General features: G+C 39.2%; 1 protein-coding gene across 1 annotated transcript in view; it reads left to right on the top strand.

The window, feature by feature from the left end:
* The window catches only part of LOC126361426 (protein phosphatase 1 regulatory subunit 21), a 211,721-nt gene that overhangs the window by 179,561 nt on the left and 9,072 nt on the right, over positions 1-23,088 (top strand). The window contains exons 12-14 of the mRNA XM_050007789.1: positions 9,084-9,269; positions 17,456-17,587; positions 21,177-21,323. Of these exons, the coding sequence (XP_049863746.1) occupies positions 9,084-9,269; positions 17,456-17,587; positions 21,177-21,323 (465 nt within the window). The remainder of the gene's footprint in view (positions 1-9,083; positions 9,270-17,455; positions 17,588-21,176; positions 21,324-23,088) is intronic.

Genomic DNA, 23,088 nt, shown 5'->3' with positions numbered 1-23,088 from the left:
TCTTAGCTGTAGATGATACAAATCAGAAGGAAAGCAGCCATGATTAAATCTCATCTGAGTGCCCATTCACTGTGAAGTGTGGACAGGTGGCTGCTCCTTCAGCAGGATCTGAGCAGGCACATGGGAGGAGGGGTTTGCTAGTTGTCGGGACCTCCAATGTTAGGCTTGTTTTGGAGCCCATTAGATAGATAGCACTCGTGGCTGGAAAGAAAGCCAAAGTCCATCCAGTATGTGTGGTGGGGGCCTCATCCAAAATGTTGAGTCGACCTTGCCTGCGGCTATCAAGTGTGAGGGTGCAGTCATCTGCAAGTTGTGGCTAATGTTGGCACCATCAACACCTGTCACATGGGTTCTGAGGCCATCCTCAGTTCATACAGGTGGGTGACGGAGGTGATGAAGACTGCTGGCCTCGGATGCAGGGGGCAAGCAGAGCTCACAATTTGCAGCACTGTCCCCAGAGTTGATCCGGGTCCTTTGTTTTGGAGCTAAGTGGAGGGTCTGAACCAAAGGCTTCATTGACTCTGTGACAGTCTTGGTTGCAGATCTGTAGACCTGCGTTATCATGTGGGGAGTTGTAGGACTCCCCTTGATGAGTCAGGGATGCACTACACGGAGGAAGCAGCTACTTGTGCAGCAGAGTACTTGTGGAGTGCACATGAGGGCTTTTTTTAGGCTAGACAGTAGTTTGAGGTGCTCTGATGAACCCTCACTAGCCAATAAGCAGTAAGGAAAGTTAGATGGCTTCCATAGTAATGACACTCCTTCTGTCAAAATTTTATCAGTAAACTGTTGAAGTATTTGTAATTAAGTTCCTGAATTTATTGTCCCCCAGGAATTCTTAAGCTTAAGTTATTCTCGGGACCAACAGCTGGCTGAAACCAGAATAGAAAGCTCCGAGATATTTAGCGAGCCGTGGAATATGTATAGGAAAGACAGAGTTGAGTCCATAGGAGGGGGAGTATTCATTGCAGTTGACAAAAACATTATATCTGTTGAGGTCAAAGTTGAGTGTGACAGTGAAGTTACCTGGTTGTGTATAACAGGTCTAGGTGAAACCAAATTAATTTTTGGATGCTTTCACTGGGCACTTTCAAAGAAAATCAATGGTCAGTAGCGCAGAAATACCCAAATCGTACAATACTAGTTGGAGATGACTAATCTACCGATTATAGACTGGAATATCTATGGATTCAATGCAGGGGGGTACAGACAGACAGACAGGCAGGCAGACAGGCAGACAGACAGACAGACAGTCATGCAAAATATTTTTGAACGTGTTTTCTGAAAACTGTCTTGAGCAGCTAGCTTGGCAGCTCACACGCAATGGAAATATCTTAAATCTTATAGGTACAGATAGGTCGGACCGTATCGACAGTGTCAGTGTAGAACAGTATAGAAATGGGGATTAGTGATCATGATGTCATTATGACAACTTGTGGTTTTGAAAGTTAATAAAACTGGCAAGAAGGCTGAGATTGTTTCTGCTAGATAGAGAAAATAAGCAGTTGTAAGTACATCACTTGGAGAGTGAATTGACAACACTTAGTTCCAGTAAGATGGGTGTAAAGGAATTATGGGCAAAGGTCAGGCAGATTGTAACTCGTAGTCTGGAGACTTATGTGCCTCATAAGTGGATAAAGGATGGAAAACACCCACCGTGGTTTAACAACAAAATTCAATAGATGCTGAGGAAGCAGAGGCTGTTGCATCCTCAGCTCAAAAGAGAATGCACAAATGTGAAGGTTAGTAGATATTCGTGCATCTGTGGGAAGATCTGTGCATGAAGTATACAACTACCTTAGCAAAAGATCTGTCGGAGAACCCAAGAAAATTCTGGCCCTGTGTAAAATCGCCAAGTGGGTCTAAGGCTTCCATTCGATCGCTTGGTGACCAGTTTGGTGTGCTGGTTGAAGTTAGCAAAACAAAAGCTGAAGTTTAAAATTTCATGCTCAAGAAATCATTTGCACAAGAGAATTGTACAAACCTACTGTCATCTGACCATCATCAGACATACTTCTGTATGGATGACATAGTAATAAGCATAAGCATCTGTGGTATAGACAAACGACTGAAAGCAAATAAATCACCAGGGCCAGATGGAATCCCAGTTCAGTTTTACAGAGTATTCTCTGGCAATGGTCCAGATGGAATCCCAATTCAGTTTTGCAAAGAGTACTCTATCACAATGGCCCCCTGGCTAGCGTGCATTTATTGTGAATCTCTCGCCCAGCACAGTCCCAAGCGACTGGAAAAAAGTGCAGTTGACTCCAGTATATAAAGAAGAGTAAAAGAACACACCCACAGAATTACAGACCAATATCCCTAACTTCAGTTTGCTGCAGAATCCTAGAAAAAATTCTTAGTTCAATATAATAAACTTTCTTGATACTGAGAAGCTTATGTCCACGAATCAACATGGTTTTAGAAGGCATCACTCATGTGAAACAACTTGGAGCATGTGAGAACTGTGGTAGGGAAGGCGAATGGTCAGCTTTGATTCATTGGGAGAATTTTAGAAAAATGCGGTTCACATGTGTAGAAGACCACATATAGGATACTGGTGCAACCTATTCTTGTGTATTGGTAGAGTGTCTGGGATCCATACCAGATCGGATTGCAGGAAGACATTGAAGCAATTGAGAGGCTGGCTGCTAGATTTGATACTGGTAGGTTCGAACAACACATATGTGTTGCGGAGATGCTTCAGGAACTCAAATGGGAATTCCTGGAGGGAAGGTGACGTTCTTTTCAAGAAATACTATTGAAAAAGAGAACTGGTGGCCTTGCTACAGTGGTAACACCAGTTTCCATCATATAACCAAAGTTAAGTGCTGTCGGGCTTGGCTAGCACTTGGATGGGTGGCCATTCAGTTCTGCCAACCAGTGTTGGCAAGGGGGTGGACTCAGCCCTTGTGAAGCCAATTGAGGAGCTACTTGACTGAGAAGTAGCAACCCCAGTCATGAAAGCAGAGGACGAGTGAGAGTGGTGTGCTGACCACATGCCCCGACATATCTGCATCCAGTGCCGCCTTTGGATGAGAGTATAACACGACAGTAGGTTGGCACCATTGGGCCTTCCGATGCCTGTTCAGATGGAGTTTAGTTTTATTCTTAGACATTTGAAGGTGAACAATGAATGAATCTACTGCTGCCAACAAACATAGCGCATAAGGACCACGAAGATAATATTAGAGAAATTAAGGCTCACATGGAGGCATATATACAGTTTTTTTCCCTCCCTCTATTTGTGAGTGGAACAGGAAAGGAAATTATTAGTAGTGGTGTAGAGTACACTCCACCATGCACCATCTGTGGCTTGTGGAGTATCTATGCAGATGTTGATCGTAAAATTTGCATTGCAGTGTACTGACATCTTGAGAAACCAATGTAAGCGAGGTATGTGAGATGTATCCACTATCAAACTGTGACCAGAAGCAAAGTGGACTATCCTGTGCCACAACATGCAGCTGAACATAACATGTTTGATTATTCTTTCTAAACTTGATAAGTTTTAATAGGTTTAACATAATCTTTTGTTTTCTCAATAATTTAAACAAACGTGATGTGTAATATCAGAAAATATAATGTAATGATAGGTGTATTTTCATTTCATTGTAATACAAAAATAAGAGAAATAAATAATATACATTACTCGAAAAATAAGTCACCAGAAAATAACATCGAAATTGACAAAAAAAAATCTCTGTCCAGATATTCCTTTAGGAAATGTACCAAAGTTTGCATCTTCTCACCCGACACACAAAAAAATACAGGGTTCCATAACAGAAATGATAAAATTAAGTCTGAACCAGCTTAGTGAAGAATGCTGTTACATGTTTCAAAAAATTCTCCAATTCGACACACAGTTTAAAATTAAGAGGAAACAGAATGTGTGAGCATTGTGGCTGATACACACACTTAAAAGTAGAAAAACTATCCTATTTTTTACAACTATTAGTTCCTTCCCCATGGAGGAGCAAGTGGATCCCTCACAACATAGAAACGAGGGACAGATCCCAGAATTTTGGGCCATGGAGGTATGTCCTAGCTAACCATACCATTTCCTTATAATTTACAGTTTGTCAAAGGCAGTTTGCTTTTTGATACCTACAATGACAAAAAAATCTCTGTCCAAATATTCGATTAGGAATATTGTTCCAAAGTTTGCAACTTCTCACCCCCCCCCCCCCCCCCCCCCCACACACACACACACAAAAAATCATCTTTGCTTGTCTTCCACCATAACAATGGTGTCTTTTATGTTTGTCAATGTTAAACACTGATTGTGATTAGTTAGATGCGAATGCATTGTGCTTTATTTATTGAATAGTCACAAGCTTATGAAGAAACTAGTTGTTTCTTTTAGTTTAGACCTGGCCAAGATTTGTCCCCCTGAGCACGCTCGCACTCTAAGAGCATAACCAGTTCTGTGCAGTGTCCGGCTTCCCCCACAACTGCACTATTCCAGGAAGGTGTGTGGATGAGACTGCTGTATGTCAAAAGCTGCCCACACGGCAAACTTAGGATGACATGTTTGAAACACAGTGTGACTATTAAGAGGCAAATATTATAGCGTACTTTTACAAGCAGGCTTTTATCACTGGAATTAATTTTCAACTTTTTCTGCCGAAGCAATAACTTTTGTTACTTACATTAGTGCCATCTAGTGGTAAAATTCTTATTCAATTTTTCTATTTTTAACAATTAATATTTCCAAAAGTATACAACTTATCATAGTTTTATTGATATTGAATACATTATTATGGTGTACAATTTGGTTATTAAGTTGCATTTCAACATATGCACCTGCACTTTCCATACAATTATTGAATCTTTCAGGAACAGATTTCCCTTCCATTTTCTCCTCCTTGAATCGCAGGCCATTTGTATGTTTTGAAACACTCAAAGTATCGTGCATCATTCATGATGTTGGGTAGCGTGTATGGGCCAATAAATCTTATTGATGTCATTTCATATGGTTCAAATGGCTCTGAGCACTATGGGACTTAACATCTATGGTCATCAGTCCCCTAGAACTTAGAACTACTTAAACCTAACTAACCTAAGGACATCACACAACACCCAGTCATCACGAGGCAGAGAAAAGTCATTTCATACTAGACGGTTGTTTGGTCTTGGTTGCATTTTTTCAACCATTACATTTGTGTCTAAATTTGACCAATAATGACAATTCTGAAGATACACAGACTCCAACATGAGATACCACAGGATATTGTCGTACAAATTAGGATAATCATTTTCCCAACCAAGCGTAATCTTTGCAAAATTCCATTCTCCTGTTGCTGTCGTCATTGAACAGCTGTTGCATGTAATGGGCTTTCAAAGTCAAAAAGAAAGCTTTGTCTTGTTGACTTTGAATGGCTCTGTTCAAAGATTAAAGTTGTCTTCCAATATATAGATGTTGAGGGTCTTCAGACTGACTTTGGTCTTTCACACTAGCTGAGTAGAAGTGTGCTAGATGAGTACATGTGTATTTCTCATTTAAGTACTTTCACATTGAAATACATTCCAGATGTGGGATTTGTTAACTTTACTTTGGAACCATTATTGTTCCAAGTTTCTGGCCCTTGCAGTTTCTCTGATTAAATTTTTTACTTTAATGACATCCCCCCCCCCCCCCCCCCCCTCCCCATGAGCCATGGACCTTGCCGTTGGTGGTGAGGCTTGCGTGCCTCAGCGAAACAGATAGCCGTACCGTAGGTGCAACCACAACGGAGGGGTATCTGTTGAGAGGCCAGACAAACTTGTGGTTCCTGAAGAGGGGCAGCAACCTTTTCAGTAGTTGCAGGGCAACAGTCTGGATGATTGACTGATCTGGCCTTGTAACACTAATCAAAACGGCCTTGCTGTGCTGGTACTGCGAACGGTTGAAAGCAAGGGGAAACTACAGCCGTTATTTTTCCCGAGGGCATGCAGCTCTACTGTATGGTTAATGATGATGGCGTCCTCTTGGGTAGAATATTCCAGAGGTAAAATAGTCCCCCATTCGGATCTCTGGGCGGGGGCTACTCAAGAGGATGTTGTTATCATGAGAAAGAAAACTGGTGTTCTACGGATCGGAGCGTGGAATGTCAAATCCCTTAATTGGGCAGGTAGGTTAGAAAATTTAAAAAGGGAAATGGATAGGTTAAAGTTAGATATAGTGGGAATTAGTGAAGTTCGGTGGCAGAATAAACCTGACTTTTGGTCAGGCGAAAACTGGGTTATAAATACAAAGTCAAATAGAGGTAATGCAGGAGTAGGTTTAATAATGAATAAAAAATCAGGAGTAAGGGTATGCTACTACAAACAGCATAGTGAACACATTATTGTGGCCAAGATAGACACGAAGCCCACGCCTACTACAGTAGTGCAAGTTAATATGCCAACTAGCTCTGCATATGACGAAGAAATTGAAGAAATGTATGATCAAATAAAAGAAATTATTCAGATAGTGAAAGGAGACGAAAATTTAATAGTCATGGGTGACTGGAATTCGGTAGTAGGAAAAGGGAGAGAAGGAAACGTAGTAGCTGAATATGGATTGTTCGTAAGAAATGAAAGAGGAAGCCGCCTGGTAGAATTTTGCACAGAGCACAACTTAATCATAACTAACACTTGGTTCAAGAATCGTAAAAGAAGGCTATATACATGGAAGAATCCTGGAGATACTAAAAGGTATCAGACAGATTATATAATGGTAAGACAGAGATTTAGGAACTAGATTTTAAATTGTAAGACATTTCCAGGGGCAGATGTAGACTGTGACCACAATCTATTGGTTATGAACTGTATATTAAAACTGAAGAAACTGCAAAAAGGTGGTAATTTAAGGAGTGGGACCTGGATAAACTGACTAAACCAGAAGTTGTGCACAGTTTCAGGGAGAGCATAAGGCAATAATTGACAGGAATTGGGGAAAGAAATACAGTGGAAGAGGAGTGGGTAGACGAGGGCTAATAGAAATCCTTGGGTAAGAGAAGAAATATTGAATTTAATTGACGAAAGGAGAAAACATAAAAATGCAGTATATGAAGCAAGCAAAAAGGAATACAAATGTCTCAAAAATGAGATCGACAGAAAGTGCAAAATGGCTAAGCAGGGATGGCTAGAGGACAAATGTAAGGATGTAGAGGCTTATCTCACTAGGGGTAAGATAGATACTGCCTACAGGAAAATTAAAGATACCCTTGGACAAAAGAAAACGACTTGTATGAATATCAAGAGCTCAGATGGAAACCCAGTTCTAAGCAAAGAAGGGAAAGCAGAAAGGTGGAAGGAGTATGTAGAGGATCTATACAAGAGCGATGTATTTGAGGACAATATTATGGAAATGGAAGAGGATGTGGATGAAGATGAAATGGGAGATATGATACTGCGTGAAGAGTTTGACAGAGCACTGAAGGCCCCGAGTCGAAACAAGGCCCCGGGAGTAGATAACATTCCACTAGAACTACTGACAGCCTTGGGAGAGCCAATCCAGACAAAACTCTACCATCTGGTGAGCAAGATGTATGAGACAGGTGACATACCCTCAGACTTCAAGAAGAATATAATAATTCCAATCCCAAAGAAAGCTGGTATTGACAGATGTGAAAATTACCGAACTATTAGTTTAATACGTCACGGCTGCAAAATACTAACGCAGATTCTTTACAGAAGAATGGAAAAACTAGTAGAAGCTGACCTCGGGGAAGATCAGTTTGGATTCCGCAGAAATATTGGAACACGTGAGGCAATACTGACCCTACGACCTATCTTAGAAGCTAGATAAAGGAAAGGCAAACCTACATTTCTAGCAAAGCTTTTGACAATGTTGGCTGGAATACTCTTCTTCAGATTCTGAAGGGGGCAGGGGTAAAATATAGGGAGCGAAAGGCTATTTACAATTTGTACAGAAACCAAATGGCAGTTATAAGAGTTGAGGGGCATGAAAGGGAAGCAGTGGTTGAGAAGGGAGTGAGACAGGGTTGTAGCCTCTCTCTGATGTTATTCAATCTGTATATTGAGCAAGCAGTCAAGGAAACAAAAGAAAAATTTGGAGTAGGTATTAAAATCCATGGAGAAGAAATAAAAACCTGGAGGTTCGCCGATGACATTGTAATTATGTCAGAGACAGCAAAGGACTTGGAAGAGCAGTTGAACGTAATGGATAGCGTCTTGAATGGGGGATATAAGATGAACATCAACAAAAGCAAAATGAGAATAATGGAATGTAGTCGAATTAAGTCGGGAGATGCTGAGGGTATTAGATTAGGAAATGAGACACTTAAAGTAGTAAAGGAATTTTGCTATTTGGGGAGCAAAATAACTGATGATGGTCGAAGTAGAGAGGATATGAAATGTAGACTGGCATTGGGAAGGAAAGCGTTTCTGAAGAAGACAAATTTGTTAACATTGAGTTTTGATTTGAGTGTAAGGAAGTCATTTCTGAAAGTATTTCTATGGAGTGTAGCCATGTATGGAAGTGAAACATGGACAATAAGTAGTTTGGACATGAAGAGATTGGAAGCTTTCGGGATGTGGTGCTACAGAAGAATGCTGAAGATTAGATGGGTAGATCACATAACTAATGAGTAGGTATTAAATAGGATTGGGGAGAAGAGAAGTTTGTGACACAACTTGACCAGAAGAAGGGATCGGTTGATAGGACATGTTCTGAGGCATCAAGGGATCACCAATTTAGTATTGGAGGGCAGCGTGAAGGTTAAAAATCGTAGAGGGAGTCCAAGAGATGAATACACCAAGCAGATTCAGAAGGATGTAGGTTGCAGTAGGTACTGGGAGATGAAGCTTGCACAGGATAGAGTAGCATGGAGAGCTGCATCAAACCAGTCTTAGGACTGAAGACAACAACTACTTTAATGACCTTGTGAATTTGCATGTGTTATGAAATTGACACTCCACGAAATATTTTGGCATTATTTATGTTCACTTAGCTTCTGATTTTATATAAAAGGAAAGATTAATGTTTCTGATTTGCCTTCCACTTCAACTTATTTCTGGATTTTGTGTGTGTGTGTGTGTGTGTGTTTTAAATTAAGAGGAACTGACTAATATATGCAAAAACAAATTACTTTTAGGATGACATTCCCACAGTCCCTTATGAAGAAGCACTTTTAGAAAGAGAGCAATCCCGTTCAAGCATAGAAAGTGGGGAGTCCTTAAAAGAGCAACTGGCTTCAGTCACTCAGCGAGCTACACAATTGGAACAGGACAGAGAGCACTGGAAATTGGAATTTCAACTTCTTCAGCTGAAACATTCTAAGGTAGGTTTGTTGAAACTAAACCATATAATGTGTTGAAACTAAACCATATAATGTATTTGAGGGAGGGGGGAGGGGGGAGACTGTGAGAATTATATAAGCTTTTATCATCATTGTAAGTATCTAATTAGAAGAGTTGACATTAGTTTACTGTAAATTTTCCTTGGTATACGCTATTTCAATTGTGGCTTTCATATAAATTTACCTTTTGGAACTTGAGAAGTTCCTTCTAAATGGTAACGACAGTTGGTTAATTAGTGAATGTCTAAAAGGTAGTCAAGACGCTTTAAACTGAAAGTTCTCTGGTGAAATATCTGGTGAGTACAACGACTACGGAAGAATCATGTAAGCACCCACCTTTCAAAATTTTTGAACTGTTGTTGCTGTCAGTTGGGGGCTAGCACTATCATCCTGGATCCCCATGATGGCTGCAAATGGAAGCATCCTGTATATGTGCCTACCTTGGGTTACAAAGGAGAAGAAGGTAATGGGGTGACGGAGACTCCATGAAGCCATGGACCTAGGTTGTCAGCAAGGCACTGTACAAGTTGTTGGTTGTTTCATAATGCTGTGGGCAGTGTTTACATGGAATGGACTGGATCCTCCCATCCAACTGAACAGATCATTGATGGACAGGGGTTATGTTTGGCTGCTTGGAGGCCAATCACGGTCTTCATGCTCCCAAACAACAATGGAATTTTTGTGGATGACAATGTGCCATGTCACAGGGCTACAGTTGTTTGCAACTGTTTTGAAGTATATTCTGGACAAGTATCCCATGACTTTTATCACAGGAGTGTCCATCCAGCAACAGGTATCAGATCTACATCAAAAAGATTTTGTTACAAGTAATTGAAGACTACCACAGGATTCCAAATTAAACAAAAGCATTGTAGCATCTGCTGGAAAAATAAATCCAAAATTAAATGTTGTTACTGTATGATGATTTTAATGCACAAATAGAGAGATGAAAGCATTTAAGAAGAAACTAGGATAATATACTGCACACGAAAAGACAAAAATCGAAAAGTACAATGAGCCTGATTCATAAAGGTCAGCCATCTGGCATCCACTGCTAAATAAAGGCCTCCCTCTACACTCTTACACACATTACGATGTTGAGTTAAATGCATCAACATTCCATGTTTTATGATTTCATCTCTCCACCTTCCAGTATGTCTTTATATCGGACTTTTCGTATCTTTTGGCAAAGAATTTCTTTGGCCCCTAATGGTGAGGTTTCTTTCTTGATTAGTGTGCCTGTCATCACTGAACATTTCAGTTTATGATCTCTCCTATAAAGTCATTAAAGGTTGTTTTTGTAGGTTAAGAACAAGGGATACAGCACCCATCCTTCATACCCTTACCATTAAGTCCCTCATTCTTAGGTTAGCTTTATGCCTGGACACAATCTGTCAACAAGATCTGCTTTCTGTTATGAAATAAAGACTTTATCCAAGTAAGAGAAATGGCATCAAAGCTATAGCAGCTTAGTTTGCGAAGCAAAATTTTATCAGGCACATAATCACTGGCATTGGCAAGTTCATCCCCTCTTCCAGCTCCACTAACCTGTATTTGAATGCTGAAGTTCTGCAATACATTGTGCCTAAACAAAATGCAAATAGAAACTGCTGGGTTTCTGTCAAGCAGGGTAGGATCAGAATATTAATTTCCCACAAGGTCTGGATTGTACATGAGCTTTAAACTATGCACAACATTTCACCTGAAGTTATTAATTAAGAAGATATGCAGGAAAGTGAAAACATGACATTCCTAAGCCCAATGTTAGGTTAAATCACGTCAGCCCTCCAAGTGGCTCAAGATTCTTTTTTGGGTATGTGCATGGTGAATATATATTCCCAAGTCCTTGTGGTATTCCTTCTTTCCTGTACTTCAGTTCTCACCTTCTTATATTCTATTCCTTTGCCCACTCTATTTTTTTCCCACTTCCCTGATGAAAACTTGGCTTTCACTGAGGTCTTAGGCTGGCCGTGGTGGCCAAGCGGTTCTAGGCGCTTCAGCCCGGAACCGCGTGACTGCTACGGCTGCAGGTTTGAATCCTGCCTCGGGCATGGATGTGTGTGATGCCCTTAGGTTAGTTAGCTTTAAGTAGTTCTAAGTTCTAGGGGACTGATGACATCAGATGTTAAGTCCCATAGTACTCAGAGCCATTTGAACCATTAACCTAGGTTTTATCTTGTCGAAGTCTCATGACCTTTAACATTATTCTCTGTATTTCTTAACTTCTTTTCATCCCTGCCCAGGCCTCTGGGCAACACTCACCTCAGCTCACCAAGTGACTGCTGTCATGGCTGAGTGGCTCCTGTGGAGAGAGGCCCCAGTCAGAATCGGTGAGAAGAGTGCAGACTGTCTGTGAAGAAGTAACACAGGTTTCTCAATCTGCTGTCATAAGGCCCCAGCAGTCTCTTCAGATCAGAAGTTGCGCTATGATACTGGACAGTACAATCATCAGTATTGCCATCATTAGCTATAATGTGGAGAACCATTCTCCCCAAAGTACCTAGTCTGTACTAGAATAGATGGCAAGGCCTATTAATAAACAAACATCAATTCGTTGTGGAACATGTCAAAGATAAGACATTAAATTTATTCTCAATTTTGAATAATGACAACCATCAGCTGTAGAAGGGCACGACGACAATGAAAATTTGCGCCAGACCGGGACTTGAACCTAGATTTTCCACTTATTGTGAGTGGTTGCCTTACCATTTGGTATCTGTGCACAACTCACTACCAGACCCAAACTTCCATATGTTGTCAACCATGTGTCTACAACCTGGACTTGTACATCCATTATGTATATTCCTATACAGGTCAGAAGCTGTACTTGAAAGTTGCTTGCCCGGTGTCTGCAGAGAAATAAGATATTACGGTGGCTGTGTTATTCTGATTACAATGCGGAGTTCCTTTGGACATGCATGCATGTCCAAAAGAATAGCCACTGCAGTGACTATAGCCGTTATGAAAGACATTAAATGTATTCAAAATTGCAAATGATGATCTGTATGGGAATATACATAATGGGTGTGAGAAGTCCAGGTCATGGCCTGTTCTCAGCCATTGACCTGTCTGTGCCCATCTTAGTCATCTAATTATAATGGTCTGTACATACATCTCATACACACCACTCTTAAACATAATTTTCCTGAGTATGGTATATTTTGAAATTCTGTCAAACGTATAGCTACATTACAGTGTGGGCACTATCAGGATATTTCTTTTCTGCCCATTTTTTGCTTCTGACATCGGAACACATTTTAACACACTATTGGGTGTGAGTACCCCCTTTCCCCCAGTAGTAGGTCCTTTCCAGCAAAAATATTGCCCAGTAAGTCTGCTTAATCCAGGAACTGGAGAACAATTAACCTCTTGACATCCATTGCCTCATCATGCTGCAAAAGAATTCCCTGACTCGTAACTGTACAAGAAACTGGGTGAGGGTGCAATTTTTTCTTTCATCCACTTTGTGTGTCTCCTTATACGAAGCAAATGTTTTGTGATGCCCCTCAGAAGCAACTGAAAGAACCATTTTTCCACAGCTTGAACTACTTTCTCTTGAAAGATTAATAAGCAATCGTTTCGTTTATCCCCTTGTACTTTGTGAATACTAAATGAAGGTTTTTCTGTAGTCAGTAGCCTCCTCACTACCAAACATTAAGCTCTATTGCAGAATCTGTGTGGAACATTGGAAACCAGAGGCAGTGTAGATGTTCCGTTCTTGCAAAAATCGTGTCCTTTTTTTATTCTCAGCTTTACAACCATAAATCGAGGAATATCTTTCCTGCTGGGCACACAAGTGCCTACTGCCTTTGTCTTGCATTCCCATAAAAAAATCAAGTACACGAGAGATGTATAATAGCAATCCAAGTATATCGTATGACCTTTGTCTAAGTACCATAGTAGTTTTCTAGTAATAAAGTCAAAAGTGCCAAAATACTGGGCTCCTGTGCCCGTTTCCCAACATACACCCCCATCCTACGTGCATATCTACTGAAAGCATTGCAGACAGCAAACAGCTTTGCCATATTTATGTGATTTGCTTAACATGTAAATAGGAATAAGATTCATCCTTGAAAACCACACAGTCCTTCATCAACCATCCAGTATCCATAGTGAACAAGTGAACAAGCAACATAATTCAAATGATCAAAAAATGGGCAAATTTTGAACAGCAGATCATGGTTAACCTGGTTCTGAAGAAAATGTTTTTCCTTGTTGTTTAGATGCAAGGGACAAAATTACTTTGACTCAGTCAAGGCTCATAACTGTTGCAGGAAAGGGATTATAAAGAATTGACACTTCACTGACTTCCAGTTTCTTCACAAGATTCATGTGACCTATTACCACAAAAATGCATTCTAATTTTTCCCCCCACACATTGTTTGCTTTTAACTTATTTTGTCTTCCATTGATCTGGCATACTGATTCATCTGTTTTGACTGTTGTTATTATTTAGTCAGGCATCAACAATGAAAAATAATAATTGGTGTGAAAGTGGTGCCTTCACACCTGCTGTTTCTTGAAAAGGGTGCATGGAAGGAGGTTAAGTGAGCTAGTGAAGTTAAATGTAAATAAGCAAATTTCAACTCTGAAATCCCAATAGACCCAGTTTCTAAAGTAAAACTTGTGGCTGGAATATCTAAACTACTCAAAATTAATAACAGGTGTAATGCAAGATGGCAATATTCTCTTCAGCTCTATACTTGAGACAATAACAAGAATCTGGAATGAATTAAGAGTATAGAAAGTCATCCATCATTCAAGTGAAAATGTTAAAATATATACTGTGTGTTATTTGCTGATGATTTTGCCATACTTTTGGAAAATATAAAAAAATTTGACAATGCGTATCACTCTTCTGGGATAGATAGCCCACAGAACAAGTCAAAAATAGCTTCAAACAACTAAATAAATGAAACTTCCTGGCAGATTAAAACTGTGTGCCCGACTGAGACTCGAGTTCGAGTCTCAGTCGGGCACACAGTTTTAATCTGCCAGGAAGTTTCATATCAACGCACACTCGGCTGGCAGAGTGAAAATCTCATTCTGGGAACTAAATAAATGATTTGTATGAATGCATGTTATCTGTTCTTTCAGATATGCCAGAAAGAACAGACACCATGCACAATCTGCAGCTGGGAAACTCGTCGCCGATGCTTCCACATAATGTCCCAATGCAGCTGACATCAGTAACCCCCCCCCCCCTTAATTTACATAAATTATGTCTCGTACAAACTGTGCTCCAAATATTTCAACAAAAGTGGGTTGCATAGGGATCATTGGTTTTTATACCATTTTACAGTTTGAATATGAATCACCCCAAATTGAACAATTGAATTGGAAATTATTCTCCTCCAATAATCATTCTTGCATTTGTTCAAAAAACACACACACACACACACACACAAAAGAGAGAGAAAAAGAAAGACAGAGAGAGAGAGAGAGAGAGAGAGAGAGAGAGAGAGAGAGAGAGAGAGAGAGAGGGAGAGGGGGGGGCGGATTCTTTTGAAGACGAAAGTAGTACAGTAGTTTAGCAATGGCCAGAACTGAAGAAAACAATGTGTTTGGAGAAAAATCTCAGAGACTGACTGCTGCCTCTTCCAGGTCATTCTGCGGCCCATGATAGTTATGATTCTGGGTTCCAGCAATGACGCTGGGCAATGAAACTGTGAATCCTTTCAGTACAACAAGCAACCAAGTACACTTGATTGGTGTTCTGGACTGAGCCCTCCCATGCTTTTTAAAGATACATGTGCAAGAGATATGGTCATGTCTCATCATGGTGCAGTATTCCAAATTCACATACACTGACACCAAAAAAAAAAAAATGCAGAACCATAAAGGACATATGTGACATAAACAAAGGTTTGTTGGCGTCTTTCTAAACCTGAAAGATGATGTCTGTTCAAATTTTTGCACTTCTTGCAGAAGAGTGGTGCTAGTACTGCCACTTTGAGGATGAAAATCAGGTTTGCTTTGAATACATGCAGTAACAGTTGTGAGTGTTAGTTACATTTGAGATTGGGCATGGTGAGTTGAGGTTAGTGAAGAATGCATTGAAGGTGACAGCCACCATTATCAACACCTCACTGATTTTGAACAAGGTCATGTAATAGGGCTATGAGAAGCTGATTTTCCTTCTGTGATATTGCAGAAAGGCTTGTCAGGAATGTAGGCACTGTACGTAATTGTTGGCAGTGGTGGTCATGAGAATGTATGGTCACAAGAAGACTGGGCTCTGGACAGCCACGTGGTACTACTTAGAGGGAAGACCATCTTGTTTGGGGCCCTGGCATATCATACTGCATCTGCAGCAGCATTTTGAATAGCAGTTGGCACTACAGTGACACAACAAACAGTTAGAAATCAATTACTTCAAGGGCAGCTCAGAGCCAGATGCCCTGTAGTGTGCAGTCGGCTGACCCAAAACTTCCGCCATTTGAAACTTCAGTGGTGTCAAGCAAAAGTTAGTTGGTGGGCAGGGTGGAGGTCCGTAGTGCTTTCTGATGAAAGCTGGTTCTACCTCAGTGACAATGACTGCTGTGTATTGGTTCAGGAGGAGCCAGGTGAGTGCCTGCAACCAGCCTGTCAGCTGCGTAGACACATGGGACCTAGACCTGGAGTTATGGTCTGGGGTGAAACTTCATATGACAGCAGATCCATTGTCATGGTTATCCCACACACCATCACTGCAAATTTGTACGTCAGTCTGTTGATTCAACCTGTTTTGCTGTCATTCATGAACAGCATTCCAAAGGGTGTTTTCCAACATAAATACTTGTTCACGTTTCGCTGTTTTAGTCCAACATTCTCTACAGTGTTTTGAAATGTTGCCTTGGCCTATTCAATCACCAGAACTATCTCCAATCGATGGGATATCAAACTCTAATGTCGTCCACAACCAGTATTACTTGTCCTGTTATTGACTGATCAAGTGCAACAGGCATGGAACTCCATCCCACAAACTGACATCCGGCACCTGTACAACCTAATATATGCATGTTTGCATGCTTACATTTAAAATTTTGGTGGTTACACCAGTTACAAATGTACAAGCATTGAACATTTGCAGAGGCTTACCTTTTGCTTACATTAACCTGTGTATGTTGCAATGTTAAGCACTTAAATGTGTTCACTAGACAAATATATTCCCGAAATTGCATTACTCTACATTAATTTTTATTTATTCATTTGGTTGTGATTTTCTTTTCCATCAGTGCACTTAAAACAGCTGTCTTGCAGCCAGTATTTTTGAGACTCCATTGCTGTACCTTGAAAATAATAGAGAAGATATTTTATTCATATTGTAGTATATCAGGCTAGGTTTCCCATAGGTAGCATTGGCATATCATAATAAATTGTGTACAAAAACCTTCTTTGTAGATCAGTCTATCTATTAATGAAAATAGTATTAAACTCCCTACTGTAGTTTCTGAGATTAGCCGTGACATACAGAAAGGAAAAATGCAGTGGGGAACTTATTAACATGTATTATGATGAATAGATTCTGGTCAAGCTTTACTGCCCTCTGGATTTATAGCGGCTGTATATTTTCCTGCTTTTCCGTGCCTGATACCACCACCTCTGTAACTGACCAGCTCGTAAATACCACTATTGCCACAAGATGTCACTCCAAGTGCCAATTAAATGTAGAAAGATAATGATACATATATTATGCATTCATAATTACCAAACAATGGAAAATCCAGGATGGAATGTAACATTATAATGAAAAGGGTAGTTGCTACTCACCATATAGCAGAGATGCGAAGTCACAGAAAGGCACAAGAAGAAAACTGTCTGAAAGTTAGCTTTTGGCCAACAAGACCTTTTTTCAAAAATACACACACACACACACCACACACACACACACACACACACACACACACACACACAAACTGCAGTCCTTTTTATAATATTTCTTCAGATTCATTTTGATGGCAGTAAGATTTCTAAATGTGTCACTAAATGAAAGTGATTTAATAATATGTGCATTTGGTCTTGTGTAGTACCAAATAGAATTATTGATAAAAAAAGGTCATGTTGAGAAAAATCCCAGAAGAACTATGATGAGTAGCTTTAATATCAATGTTCCTTTTATTATATTAACAGCGATTGCTATGAATGTAAACTACAGCAAATACAGTTAATTTTTTCCCTTTCCCCAGAAAGTTCGTGATCTTGAGGGACAGTTGCAGTCAATAAGTGGGAGCACATCACCACGAAGTGAAGAAACATTGGAACTATCCTCTGACACAGCTGCACCTCAAGGCCCTACTCCAGTAACCATTAACAACCTGGTAATGTGACTCCAGTTTCTCCTGACATTGATATTGAGGTGATAATTCTTGGGTGTTCATTTGGATCTCTGTGTCAAACATTCCCACAGGACACAGAGATCTGGCCATATGCCAGAAAATTTATTCTCTCAAGCAGATAATGTTTTACATTCTGTATTGTGCATGTATTAGTATTAAACAGAAAGAAAAACATTTTTCCTTATTTCATAAATAGTTTTGCTAGAAGTGAAAATATTGTTTACTGTAGAAAATAACTTAAATCTTCAGAAGAACAAGTAGCAGCACAAGAAACCTTTGTCATTTGTGGGATCTTTGCAGTCAATAATCAGATGCAATTTACTTGTAATATTACATAAAAGTGACAATGATGGTTTTCATGTTCCTCCTAAGTAAACATACTTGTACAAACCCATTCAATAATCCATGTGATCTCCCATAATTTCTTGGCAGTACTGATAATATCAATGTATTGGAGTTTAGAGGTCAGATAACAGTATCGTTTTACGCAATATTTTGACAGCATTACTAGACATTGTCTTCAGGTGTTTTGTTGTCTGCACTACAATAATTGGTGAACTAAGTAAGCTCTATGTCACTTTTATAAACAGGAAATGCTTCCTGAGGCTGACATTGTCATATTGGAAGTTTGTCTCCGAGGCAGTCCTTGTATCAAACGTGATAAGATTTCCAACAAAATATAAATAAGTTAAGCACCAAATAACATAATTTATTTGAATTAAATCCTCTGATCATGTTGATTAAATCATTGAGTACACTGATCTTGATTGTTTAATTTATTGTTCTTTCCCTGTGGCAAACTGATATGTGAACAGCACTCTGACACAGTTTAGGTGAAAGTTGTCAAGAATTTCACTGTTAAATGCTGGTCAAAGAGCCACCTAAATTGATATCACTAAATAATGCTTTACTGTCGAACTGGAAATGAACATTATCTGGTATGTTAGATAATTAAACAAACAAGAACAGTAGCTTCAGTTTAAGTGGAGATGGAATCTGGCACTCAATTTGCTCAAGATTTTGTTGAAAAATAGATCAGTCTGATACAAGGAATATATCAAGAGTCAGACTTGCAACGAAACAACACTGTCAGTGCTGGGAAACAGCTGATATTATAAAAGGCAATGTGCAGTTTTTCAAGTTAAAAGCTGGGTTAGACAGTGGACATACGTTTGAGTTTTTTGTCACTTTTGCAGCTTGGTACCTGACTAAATTTCATCTGAGGACTGGACAGTGCAACTGTGCTTAAGTATGTGAAATGAGATTTTAAGACATGCTCATTGAATGTTGAAGCACATCCTCCTTGGCGTTGGTGTACTCCAGGCTTGACAATTTGTCATCTGCTGCTTTCTGAGTGTGGCCTTAATTCATTTGATATGCTATGTCAGCTTGACCAAATATTTTAAATAATTCTCACATGAGGTATAACATTGAGTGAATAAATTTTTGGTTCTGGAAACACATTTCACAGTTGCCATTGAGGACAATTAGAGAATGTTCATAGCAGCAGTACCTTATTACCTGTGCAGTACAATATTCTGATGTCAAAACTACTTTAATAGTCAGTTTAAATCACACTAAATATACATAGTGTACATAAAGTATATTTATAACTTAAGACATAAAATAATTTTAAAACTATGCCAGATAATAATTGGTTTTCAGCATGTGACAAGTTAACGCAAAAAGTTTTATTTTATCATTCCTGTATGTCAGTTGTGCATTCCTGCTGGTATGAAAAATGTCCAGTCGGTATTAAATGTTTCTCCATATATGCTCCTGGAACTCTGTGGTGAGATGTTCAAATGCATTTTGAATGTGTTTTAAGTGTTGTACGTCATTAACCTTGGTTCAAAGATTCCAATACTTACCAAGCGGGAAAGCGCTGGCAGACAGGCACATTAACAAAACACACAAACACACACAGAATTGCTAGCTTTCGCAACCGATGGTTGCTTCTTCAGGAAGGAGAGGGAAAGACGAAAGGATGTGGGTTTTAAGGGAGAGGGTAAGGAGTCATTCCAATCCCGGGAGCGGAAAGACTTCCCTTAGGGGAAAAAAAAGGACAGGTGTACACTCGCACACACATACACACACACATCCATCCGCACATACACATACACAGCGTGTCTGTGTATGTGCGGATGGATATGTGTGTGTATGTGTGTGCGAGTGTACACCTGTCCTTTTTTTCCCCTAAGGGAAGTCTTTCCGCTCCCGGGATTGGAATGACTCCTTACCCTCTCCCTTAAAACCCACATCCTTTCGTCTTTCCCTCTCCTTCCTGAAGAAGCAACCATCGGTTGCGAAAGCTAGCAATTCTGTGTGTGTGTTTGTGTGTTTTGTTAATGTGCCTGTCTGCCGGCGCTTTCCCGCTTGGTAAGTCTTGGAATCTTTGTTTTTAATATATTTTTCCCATGTGGAAGTTTCTTTCTATTTTATTAACCTTGGTTCAGTATACCAGATCTGTTACAAAACCCATAGACGGTGTCTAGTGGTTTGAGGTCAGATTAATGTGTCACTATTGATTGGAACCATCTCGTCCAGTCCACCTATCCAAAAAAATTTCATCCAAAAAGTGATGGAGACTAATGCAGTGTTGCAGCATCCAACTGGAATATGACATCAGTTTCCAGGCATTTCAACTGTGGGGCAGTGTAAACCGGTAATACGTCCAGGTAAAGATCACTGTTAATGAAGATTCACTGAAAAATAATGGACCAGTGATTCAGTTGTAAGTCTGTACCACATGTCGACCTTGGGACTGCCCTTTCAATCTCATGTGTAACGTGAGGGGCTTCTCATCCCTCGATGAGAAACTTTATAACTGTTGGTTCAGTTTGTCAGATACATAAAAAGTTGACTCATCGGAGCAACAAGGGTACGTAAATCTATGAATAAAAGTTAAGTAACAGGTTGAGGTATGTAAGAGAATTTTAGGTGGAGCAGGGAGTAGAAAATAAGTAAGCACAGAGGCAGCTATATGTGGAGGATGCACAGTAGAGACCAGAAGTATTTAGAGACCAAATGCAGTTCCGAAACAGAGTTAAGTGAGTTGGTGTTGTAGGAAAGCTATACCTTTGGCCATGTTTAATTGTAACTCCTCGCTGTATCTTGTCCTCTCCCCCAAAAGTGCAAGTTAGTGAATCAGCCTTGCTGAGGAGCTTCTGTGTAGCCTGAAAGGTACATGAAAGTGAAAAATTGAAGTTTTGCCTGTCTGTGAGGAGTACATAGATAGCAAATTTAACTGGTCATAAATGTTTGTTCAGCTTTATGCTCATGTAGGCCTTGCACTCTACAAACTACTGTTAAATGCGTGGCAGATTATTAGGGATTCTTCCCATTCCTTCCACATATTGCACATGGGAAGAATTCTTAAGTGGCTCTGTTCATGATGTAATTTTTAAAGGTTCTTCTAAAGGAAAGTTTTTTATAAAAAGATTGAATTACTTCTGCCATTATTTCACTTTTTCATCATTAAGACTTTGATTCTGTGGTAAAGAATAAGAAAGATTTTTTAAGAAAATTAAAGTTTTGTTTCTCATAAAATAATTTATTCTGTCTGTGACAGCTGGGACGTCTAGAGGCACCATTTTCACTGACAGCTGAAGCAGAAGCACGTGAAGCAGAAGTGAAGCAATATTTCACCCAACGTATCAATGAACTTGTTGCAGAAACCCAGGAAGCACGTTCTATGGGGGCTACCTTTGCTTCTGAGGTAATTTACATTGTGTAGTTGGAAGAAATTTCTTTAGAATATTTCATGACAAAACTAAAAAGCTTTTGCAGCATTTACTCAGATAGAGGAAGGTTTGGCCTTGTCCAGTTTGGCCACTCAAAGACAGTTTATGGAAACATTAGCGATTATGAAGAAAATAAATGTTGATTGCATTAGTTAACTGAAATGCGGTGTTGCATTGGTCAAGGCACTGGAATCTCATTTGTGGTACAATACTTGCTCATCATTTTGTATGATCCTTTTCTGCTTAATGATAGCTGCGAGCTGAAAATCAGAGAATAGTAAATCCATTTGTCTTTAAGTTTGATTGTTCTGTCTTGTAACTTGCCTTGTAATGTCAATGGCACATACTAGATTTTACATTTACAAGTCATTTTCCTTCTTCTTTTTATATATAATGGGTAAATTTCCAGCTCTGCAATGGACGTAGTATAAGGAAGACCTCGTACAACTGCTCTTACATGGCATGTCACAGCCTTATATTATTCAGTGTCGTTACAACAACCCACAATGCTTGAAAATGACAACATGTCGAAATTGCAGTCACAGTAAATATTGGTTTAACAGGAAAAAAGTAGAATGATTTTATTTAAAAACTAAATAAATAGTGCTGTGAAAAACTGTTGTTATGCATATTTAAATAGTTGCATTTTTGGCTGATGTCACAGAACATCTGCTCCACATAAATATGGAAACATTAGTTCTATGTTATTTATTTTTGTAAATAATCTAAACACAGTTTGAATACTATTCAAAACCACAAATGTTATCGTTTTCAATTGAATAAAGTTGCATTTTCTCTTCCATTGAATAAGCAAATGATTTCCATTTGATACAAACTTTGTATTCAGATTTAGAAAAACAATACATCTGTTTACAGTGGCACTTAATATGACAGTGTACATAATGTTTTTTGGAAATAAGTTAAAATTTTGAATTTTCATCCTTCTCTGTATGTTGATCCTGTCATCCCACACAGTTTTAAACATCAAATTGGCATTGTATCAGAATACTTTTAAGCTTCCAGTAACATTCAATTATGTTAGGGTCTTCTTTTAATGATTCTTTGTGCTAAGTAGTGGGAAACTTGGTTCTGACTGAAATGGACAAATGATTAGTTTTATTTTGTTTGAGACAGAGCTTGATTTATAATTATTTTGCATACTTAGTGTGCAAAATAACACTACAGACTGAACAATATGCAGTACATGTACTTTCAAACACAGCGATTTCCCTCTTAAACACGCTCCAAAACCAAAATATCTCTATATTTGAATACATTTTACACTTACAAGCGAATCGTGCATCCAGTGGATTACTGATTTTGCTCATCATGTACATGTAACAAATGCTGCTCTTGCTTGATGTGCACTTCTCAAGCATTCTTCAAAGTTTAAAGAGTTTCTAGAATACTGTACCACAGAACCAGTCCTCAAGCACCTGCATCAACTGAATGTTTCAATAAATAGATGATCATATCTTGATTCTTTTATGGTATAGCACCATGGATGTAGCATTATGATCGTTGTTGTTCCTTTCCGAAAAAAAACATGACCCAAACGCAGTACAGGCACACTTATAATCTGGCACCTTTGCCCATTGTGCTAACACCATTACTCTTACATGCTATTCAACAGAAGTAAAACTTTGAAACTCAATTTAAAAAAAAATAATTGAAAAGCACATTGTGCTAGAGCAGCATTTGCTACATCAAAGTATGTAGTACAAAGCACAGAGTGAAAAG

Source organism: Schistocerca gregaria, chromosome 1 (genome assembly GCF_023897955.1).
Source record: "Schistocerca gregaria isolate iqSchGreg1 chromosome 1, iqSchGreg1.2, whole genome shotgun sequence".
NCBI lineage: Eukaryota > Metazoa > Arthropoda > Insecta > Orthoptera > Acrididae > Schistocerca > Schistocerca gregaria.
The sequence above is the reverse complement of the archived record's forward strand: the minus strand, read 5'-3'. Positions and strand labels throughout refer to the sequence as shown.